This window comes from Poecilia reticulata, linkage group LG23, assembly GCF_000633615.1.
Source record: "Poecilia reticulata strain Guanapo linkage group LG23, Guppy_female_1.0+MT, whole genome shotgun sequence".
NCBI lineage: Eukaryota > Metazoa > Chordata > Actinopteri > Cyprinodontiformes > Poeciliidae > Poecilia > Poecilia reticulata.
Genome location: NC_024353.1, coordinates 2,890,720 through 2,899,737, shown reverse-complemented (window position 1 = coordinate 2,899,737; position 9,018 = coordinate 2,890,720). Strand labels below are relative to the sequence as shown.

General features: G+C 39.0%; 1 protein-coding gene and 1 long non-coding RNA gene across 4 annotated transcripts in view; one reads left to right on the top strand and one right to left on the bottom strand.

The window, feature by feature from the left end:
• Positions 1 to 4,257: 4,257 nt before the first annotated feature.
• bltp3b (bridge-like lipid transfer protein family member 3B) overlaps positions 4,258 to 9,018 on the bottom strand; it is a 42,792-nt gene continuing 38,031 nt past the window's right edge. For all 3 annotated transcript variants that reach the window (XM_008400551.2, XM_008400552.2, XM_008400553.2), the window contains 4 exons: positions 7,498 to 7,757; positions 6,671 to 6,773; positions 6,435 to 6,586; positions 4,258 to 5,537 (listed from right to left, as the gene is read on the bottom strand). In XM_008400551.2, the coding sequence (XP_008398773.1) occupies positions 5,409 to 5,537; positions 6,435 to 6,586; positions 6,671 to 6,773; positions 7,498 to 7,757 (644 nt within the window). In that variant the 3' untranslated portion in view covers positions 4,258 to 5,408. The remainder of the gene's footprint in view (positions 5,538 to 6,434; positions 6,587 to 6,670; positions 6,774 to 7,497; positions 7,758 to 9,018) is intronic.
• Positions 8,129 to 9,018, top strand: part of LOC108165886 (uncharacterized) — a 1,515-nt gene continuing 625 nt past the window's right edge. The window contains exons 1-2 of the long non-coding RNA XR_001776223.1: positions 8,129 to 8,753; positions 8,809 to 9,014. This is a non-coding gene — a long non-coding RNA (uncharacterized LOC108165886). The remainder of the gene's footprint in view (positions 8,754 to 8,808; positions 9,015 to 9,018) is intronic.

Sequence of the window (9,018 nt, the reverse complement as noted above, 5' to 3'; positions counted from 1 at the left end):
TATTTTTAAAAGCCAGGACTTTTTTACTTTTACTTAAGTAAAATGTTAATGTGGTACTTTGACTTTTACTTAAGTACATTTTTGACTGTATATTTGTACTTTTACTTAAGTAAATTTTTTGAGTACTTTCTCCACCACTGCTCCTTTGTTTTCAGTCATTCCAGTCACTGAAAGGTGACGGTCAAGCTTAGACTTGCAGTACGAGATTCTATTGTGTCAGTCAGAGCAATAAGTAAACCAAATATGCTCATGTTTGTTTTTAAGGTTTGCACAAAAGGAAGTCGATGAATTTGTGCTTCTATGCCTTTAGTTCCCAATGTAGACATAGGATCAACCTTTCTTGAACACATTCCAGTTCACCCACTCTCTTGCTGGACCGTTCAAGTGTTATTCACCAATTCCATTCCTTTTCCAACGACCAAATCCACCTAATTAATGCAGATTATGCTACGGTAGATGATGGAAACATGGAAAAAACGAGACTATGGTAAAGTTAATCCATTCGTTAAAAGGACGGGTTATGTTCAGCTGCAGTACGTACGCCCAAATATAATAAACTAAATCCTCCTAGACGTAGTAACTTTGCTTTCAAAAATGCTGTGTCAGAGCATGTCATGATGTTGTGGTTAATATCTGAGTCACAACCAAAAGCAGTAAAGGAAATAATGAAAACGACCACAACTCTGCAGCGTACACTTCCAACATTTTCATTACCATGGAGAAAGAGCGCAGGCTGCCATCACTGAGCAGAGAAATACAATTTTGTTTATACAATGAAAAATATTTACTTGCTCAGTAGAAACAAAGAAATATCACCCATTAATGCCACAACAATATAAGGGATAATTTGTGAAGAAAAAACGAGTTCCTGTGCGTTCTCCTAGAGCCAATTACAGAAATACGCCACTCAGAAACAGCCAATCAGAAGCAGGAGGAGGGTCTTAGTGCCGTCAATCACTCACGTGTATGCCTGAGACCCATTCACCACAATATACCATCCCAGGAATGCTAAGGCTAGTAAGCATAGCCATCAGTGATGGCGAATAAACAGTTTTCCTGTCATTAAAACAATGAACAGCAACTACACAAATATGATTGACGGCGCTAAGACACTCCCCCTGGCTCTGATTGATTGTTTTGAATGGGAGTGGTGCATTTCTTCAGATGATTTTTTTCACAGATTGTTCGTCTTACTGTCACAACATAGTGAGTTTAATAAATATGGAAAAAAAAAATTCAATAAGTGAAACTCTCCAACAACCTCTGTTCTCGAAGAAATAAAAAAACAACTTCTAATTATAGTGCTCTCCACTCAGAATCCCTCGAAATCTTGCAGTGAATCCCTAAAGAGAACTTTTATTCAGTCCTTTTAACATTTAAACTTTCAAACGTTAAATAAATGTAAAATAATCTTCTAAATAAGCTATGAAAAATCAGAAAACAGGAATAATGGAAAATAAGCTGCCAAGACACAACCTGTCTCCTCTCTCTAGCTCAGTATTCTTCACAATCCAGCTGGTCCAGACACGCCCGGTACTCCCTCCTCTCTCTTTAACACAGAACTCAAACATGCGTACATCCTTTCCTGTGATGCACCATGCCTCAGCTATCATCTCCGTAGCTTCAGGCTGCAGCATGTAAACAAGTTTCCAGCTGAAAATAGCCCGGCTTTCCATTTACACATGTGAACAGCTTTTAAACATCCTTCCATGATGCACTGCTCCGCTGCAGCTGTAAAATGTCATAACCATTTAAGTCCAAGCAGCCCGTGCAGCAGATCACTGGCTGCTCTTACATGCAGAGTTTACTTCTTTTTATTGCATTGCTGCGCATAAATTCAGAAATGCTCCATCATAAAACGAAGGTGAGCCACAGGTCAAACACCTGCTGCAAAAATCCTCTAAGGGGCTTTAAATGTGAAGAAAATGGAAATCTGCAGAATGAATTATACTGTGGAGCTTCCCAACAGCATAACTCAGACCAAAATCCTCTTGAAGGATCAACCTAAGCAACGTCCTGCTGGGAGAAATTGATTGGAGTCATATTTCAGTACAGGATTAGTTTAAAATATTGTCAAAGCAAGTACGAAGGAGTTATGGATCAGTATGAAGGATCTTGTACAAAAAACTGATGTGCAACATTAGATAGGAAGACAAACTTGGTTCCAAATTCAAAATTATTGTTCTGTAATGCCATCAAAAACAAAATATTAAAACTACCAAAATTCCAAATTATCAGGAAGTGCCAAATTATGAAAGGGAAAAGATTTCTTATTATTACTGGATGGCAAAAATGCAAAACTGGATCATGATCCGACTATGAAATCATTATAAAGCAGTGAAATGAGGTTCATATAAATCTAAAATCCAGTGTAGAAGCAGTTTGACCTCAGCTGCTCAAAGCTTTTAGTTGTGCTTTAATCAAATATAATTCAACAATAAATAAGAAAAGGTCACAGTTGATTTCTTAAAAAACTTTAATGTTTACGTTAGCTCACTTCTCTTTTCAGATAAAAATTGTACAGGAGCTTACCTTCATTTTCATTTGACGTCCAGGCTCTTGTCCTTCTCCGCGAATATCTAATTCTCTTGTAAAAAGCGTCATTGTTTCTGTCCCATTTTTCTTTCGTTTTTAAAAATGTGGCAGTAAAAGATTAGAAAGGGCTTGAACGGTTATATTCCAGCTGAATTTTCTCTATTTTCCCGACTGTTTTCAGTCTTTTCAATGCGTAAAAGAAGAGCACCTGTTGCCTATTGTGCCTATGGGGCTCAGCATTACCCCTATCGGTGTGGCGCGGTACTTTCTGCCTCAACCTCCGCATTTTCACTGCGCATTTATGACCTGTCAAAAAGACCAAATATGTCAAACATTGACTCATATTAATTAAATATATTAGGCAAAGGAACGTCAGCATATGTAGAACATGTGTAATTGAACAAACCTACGTTCACACTGCAGCCTGAAGTGACCCAAATCTGATTTTTTTCCGCAGTCATCCGACCTGAACGTCATTGATACTCAACAAATGTCACTGCTCTGCGTCCTGATAAGGTTCAAAACAACCATGGCGACCTTAATGAAGATTAAGTTGCTAATGTGGTGGCTCCGGTCGGACATTAACTTCAGAATTGTAAGATAAGCGCCATTAGCATCCACGTTTACTACCTCCAACACTGAGCACGCCCTCTACTGCGCATGCGAACGACTTTCAGGTCGTTTGAAGTTCACATTGGAGATCACTTATTTGGAAGTGTGAATACTTCACATACACACAAAAAAAGGATGCGGGCCACTTCCGGATGCAATGTGAAAGTAGTATAATGGCGATAAAAAGAGAACTACAATAAGCATGCGCCAACTGCTTGGTTCATCCACTTTGTGTAACACAGCGCCCCTAGATGTGAGGCACAGCACTGCACTGTTTTCATGAATTTCAACAGGCAATGCGTAAATTCGGTGATTGATTGCAAAAATATTACTAATAAAAAACTTGAAGAAAATTCAAAAAGACAAATCGATTTCCTCTCATCGTTAGCATCCATTTCACTTCGCATGTTCTCATTTTATCTGTAAGAATTACAGGTGAATCCCCTGACCACACATCACTGTTATAAAAGTGCTTATTTTCTAATGTTGTGTTGCAGCTAGCTGTGGTGAAGCGCTAATGCTAGATTGTGACTTTACTAGAACAATAGTTTCACATTCAAGTTGTTGCTGCCACTGTTGAGCTACATTATCTTTCACCTATCGGGAGGGGAATCTAGCCCCAAGCCTTTTAAAAATGGGCATAAAATTAATTGTAGCAAACTAAAAGCTTTGACAACAATCTGGCATCCAAGATGGGTTTTCCAACTAATTGTTCAGGGAGGGATTGCTGCATCAGGCAGCAGAAATCAATGAAACTGGGCCAAGGTGGAGATGAAAGAAAGAGTTATGCGGCTTGTTTTTGTAAAGCACATTATGCCGTTTAGGCAGGAAGTCTGATGCAAGACAAATTGCATCAGCTATCCTTTAAAATTAGTCCTTTTTTTTAGGATAGCTTTGTAATATAAGCAGTTGGCAACAAATTTACAACATGCAATGGAGAAAATTAGTTTGTCATTTTTATCGTAGGTACACATCAATAAAAAAGTACTTATTTTACCCACTGTACCTAATAAAAATTGAACCTACGTATATTTAAAAAAAAAGTTGGATCATAGAGTAAAAATTAACTAAATGCAAGTAAATTCAAACCATTAACTTCATAAAAAGATGAAACGTTCAAAACAGATCCTTTATTTTCTATCAGTATTTCAGCAGCTTTGACAGAAAAAATACTTTTTTTTTTTTGCTTACTTCCTCCTAGTAAGTAGGGGAGAAAACGATTGCAGCAAAAATATCGATTAAAAGTTTTTTTGTTTTTAATTTGGAGGAACAAGGACTTTAAATTGATTTTTTTTAGAGTAGATGTTTTGCACATGTAGATTAAATTTATCACAGTTAAACATTAGAGCTAAACCTACCTTCACTTTCCTGCTGTTAGAAAAATAAGTTGATTTTAGTTATGAACACAATTTATCACACAGGGATGACTAAAGCGGCAAATATTGTCATTGCTTGTCCATGAAAGTCATTCAAATACATGGAATACTTTCCTCCAAGTTTTTACATAAAGAAACACACATGTAGCTGGGGCAGCTTCAAAGTGGCCTGTTTTTTTTCACGCTTTGCTCCAATTGTTCTCCCACAGCTGTGATCGCCGTCTTTACAGTGCCTCAGTTTTAAAAAGTGCAGCATTGAATATTTACAGATATAAAAATAGGACAAACGTGGAGGCAACAACTAATTCTGAGGCATTTGAAAAAGCTGTAAAGTGAACTGATGTTTGTCCTGCGCACCTCACAAAATGCTTGTTCTGAGACTCACGAAAAAAAAAAAAAATCACATTCAACTGCAAACCCTACAAAACCCTTCAAGGTTCTATAGAAAATACATGTTCACATTCTTGTACAATTAGAGTCTGAATTTGAACGCACTGAAAACTCAGCGCAGTGCAAAGTAAGTCGCCTTTTTTTCTTTCTCGCTTTTTTTGACATTCTTCTAAAGATGCGACATTCAGTTTTCTCTCAGATCTCCAAGTTTCTCTGGTGGTTTTAATAACAGAAGTAGTGAGGGATGAGTTACTGTAGGCACCAAAAACATGATAGATTTCTACCATCTTTTTCACAAGCTTTAAAACTGAATATCTTCTTTTCTTTTTTTTTTGCATTTGTTCAACAGAACAAAACATTTCTTAGTCTTCTTCAAAAGTCACAAGTCGTGGTTATCTCCCTCAACGAAGTGTGCAGTTAAAGTAAAAAATGAAATAAAAAAAATCCCTCCTCTTCTTGTAGCCAGAGTTGGAGCTCGTCACTGACGAGGCAGTTCTAGCTGGTGTTCATCTTTAGGCTCTTCATGCGGTGAAGCAGCGAGTCTTTCTCCATCTGGGCCTCGGCCAGCGCCATCTTGGCTCTGGACAGCTCCACCTTCAGGCATTCGTTCTCCTCCAGCAGCATCTGGAAGCACAGCAGAGACATGATCCCAGTGTAAAAAAAAAATAAAAAAGCCAAAAAACAAGTGATCCTCTAGATTTTGTGGCAAAATCCAGGAAAGTTCAAAGTATTAACATCTTGCAAAACAAACCCTGAAAAATGTGGTCGTATAAGATCAAGATTGAACATCTAGGCGTATATGCAGATGAAAGACTGAACATTATTCTGAACATGCAATACCCTAAGAAAAAACATGGTGGTGGCAGCATTATGGTATGGGCTTTCCTTCAGCAGAAACAAGGAAGCTAGTCAGAGTGGTTGGGAAGAATATGGGAAGAAAGTACAAATCCTGAAGATTTTAATCCTTTAGCTAATCTTAAACATCCAGCAAGAGGTAAAGAAATCTTTCAAAAGAAAGCATGCGCTAGAGTGGCCTAATCAAAGTCCAGATGCAAATAGAAGTGTCAAATTGTGGCAAGACTTGAAAACTGCTGTCTACAAATTCAAGTCAAGCTTATTTGCTTATAGCACATTTAAGCAACAAGGCAGTTCAAAGTACTTTACATCATAATAACACAATATGGAAACCAATTATAAAACAAGCAATAAACATTCAACTTTGTCAAATGGTGTCATGAAAATCATCAAGTAAATATACGTCAAATATGTTGGACAACGTTCCATTTATTGTGGTTCAAAAGTAGCTGTAAATAGGTGGCTTTTCAGCCTTGATTTCAGCTGTTTTGCAGTTTTCTGGAAGTTTGTTCCAGATTTGTGGAGCGTAGAAGCTGAATGCTGCTTCTCCATGTTTGGTTCTGGTTCTAATTCCAATTAAACACATTAAAGTTTGCAGTTGTAATGTTACTAAATGTAAAAGTTTAACCTTTGAACTCCAGAGTATTTCATCGGTAAGAGTCTGACCTTTTCCCTGTCGGTCGGTCTGGGGCTGCTGGGCGGCGTTTGAGTCTGCGTCGCCTTCGCTGTCCTGCAGACGCCGCTCCCCGCCTCAGGAAGTGGACTCAGCACGCCGTCCGTCGGCGCTTTCTTGGGTTTGGCGTCTGCGGCGCCGTCCACTGTGACGAGAACGAGGGAGAACAGAGTTTGTAATTAATTACAGCTGGGCGAGTTGGGAGATTTGATGTAGACGCTGCGTTTACCTCCGACAGAGAAAGAGCCGTCGTCATTTCTGCGTACGATGAGGCTGTCCACGTGTAGCGTGTTTGTTTCTGCGTCGGGATCGTCAGAGGCGTCGTCTCCCTGCTGTAGACAGGAAGTTACATCAAAAATTACTTTATATGACACAACCAGAGGTGGGCAGAGTACCAACAAATTATACTCAAGTAAAGGTAAACAGTAGCCATCCATGAAATGACTCAAATAAGAGTAAAAATATAACAAAATCAGGCAAAATATTTTTTTTCCAAATCAGTTTCTTTCGATAAAACTTGAGAAAGGTTGTTTTTTTTTGTGTCTAATGAATTTTTGGCTAAAACATGTTTGTTTTTCACTCAGTGGGTAGAAAATTCAGAAATTTCTACTCAAGTAGGAGTAGAAATACGTCATACTAAAACTACTCAAGTAAAAAGTATCCGTCCAAGAAGTTACTCAAATTAGAGTAAAAAAGTATTTCGTAAAATGTTAACTCAAGTACAGAGTAAACTGATCAAATGATCAATCATTTAATATTTAAAAATTACATCATCAGACGAACCAAAATGTAAAGGCAAGTGTAAATTTTGGTATTTTAAGGACAAAAATGACAAGAAAGAAAATGATTCCAAATCAGTTTCCTTCAATAAAAACGTATGAAAATTTTACAAAAACTGCCGATGTGTGTCTGAATTTTTGGTTAAAACATGTTTGTTTTTTCATTCAGTGTAGTAAAAATTATCCTAAAAGTACTTTTTTTTTTCCAAAAAGTTAATCAAGTAACTGCAATTGAGTAAATGTAACCCTTCAAAAGTAAACTAAAATGTGTCCTCACCTCTAAGTTGATGTGTGTGTCCCTGATCCTGATCTCCATGGGCATCACATCGGTGGAGCGGTCGCCCTCCAGGAAAAGCGCCAGGTTGCGCAGAGACGCCATCATGAAGCTGGCCTGGTAACCATGGAGATGCAGCTGCAGGAACCCGTTCCGTTCCGCCAGCGGGGAGTGAGCGGCAGCGCTCGGCCCGCTCTCCAGGCGAGCCCGGACCTCCGGGTTGTAAAGACCCCGGCTGGAGTCGGAGTGGGTCTCTCCACCCGCTGTGGAAGAAAACACAGCGGCTCACGCTCAGAATGTGAGGCGTTTCATATTTGACCTCTGACCTCAAAATACTCCAGAGCGTAAAATGTAACTTTTGAAACTTTATTCTACTCTGCATCCGTCTCACTTTACTGACACAGAAACAAAAATACATACGATTTTTTTTTTATTCAGAGCTGAACAAAAATATACATTAAAAAAATATATATACATCTAATTCTTTAATAGGTTAAATAAAAAAATAACAGTTTAAATTTTATTTTATGTATTAAATTTAATGGGTTACATTTAAAAACAACTACCTATTCAATTTAATAGGTTAAATAAAAAAATTTTTTTACCGGGGCCTGCCAAAGTGTGCCCGTCCGTTTTTAATCAATAGTTCTAATGCAAAAAAAATAGCATTAATGTTAAAGAAAGCTGCAATGTAGTCAATAACCTGTGGTGAGTCAGTAGCCTGTTCACTAAGCTGTACCTGAACCATTCAGTATGTTAAAATTAATGCATAAGCTAAAATTAGCCAAAATGCTAATAGTAGCCTAAATGCTGGCAGTGGCATGTGCAACATCACTAACATGTTGTTTTAATTTGACTTGTTCCATTCAGTATACTAAACATGTGTAATTAATAAGAAAATTAGCTAATAGCTAACATTAGGTAAAAGACTAATGCTAATGCAGCAAATGCTAATGTTTGTGCTAATGTTAATAAACTCCCTTGCTGCACAATGCCTTTACCTTAATTAACAGGACAGGAGACCAACGGGACTCGTTACGAAGCCCTGGAAGAAGGTCGGGAGAACAACAGAACTCTCTATGAAGCCCTGGAGGTCAACTTGGAGACCACCGGGACTTGCTATGAATCCCTGGAGGCAGGCCGGGAGACTGACAGGACTTGCTACCAAACCACGGAAGCAGGCCGGGAGACCAACAGGACTCACGATGAACCCTAGAGGTCAGCCTGGAGACCAACAGGACTCGCTATGAACCCTAGAGGTCAAACCCTAGAAGCCAGCCTGGAGACCAACAGGACTCGCTATGAACCCTAGAGGTCAGGTCGGAGACCAACAGGAATCGCCATCAACCCTAGAGGTCATCCCGGAGACCAACAGGACTCGCCATCAACCCTAGAGGTCAGCCCGGAGACCAACAGGACTCGCCATCAACCCTAGAGGTCAGCCCGGAGACCAACAGGTCTCGCTACCAAGCCATGGAAGCAGGCCAGGAGACCAACAGGACTCACGATGAACCCTAGAGGTCA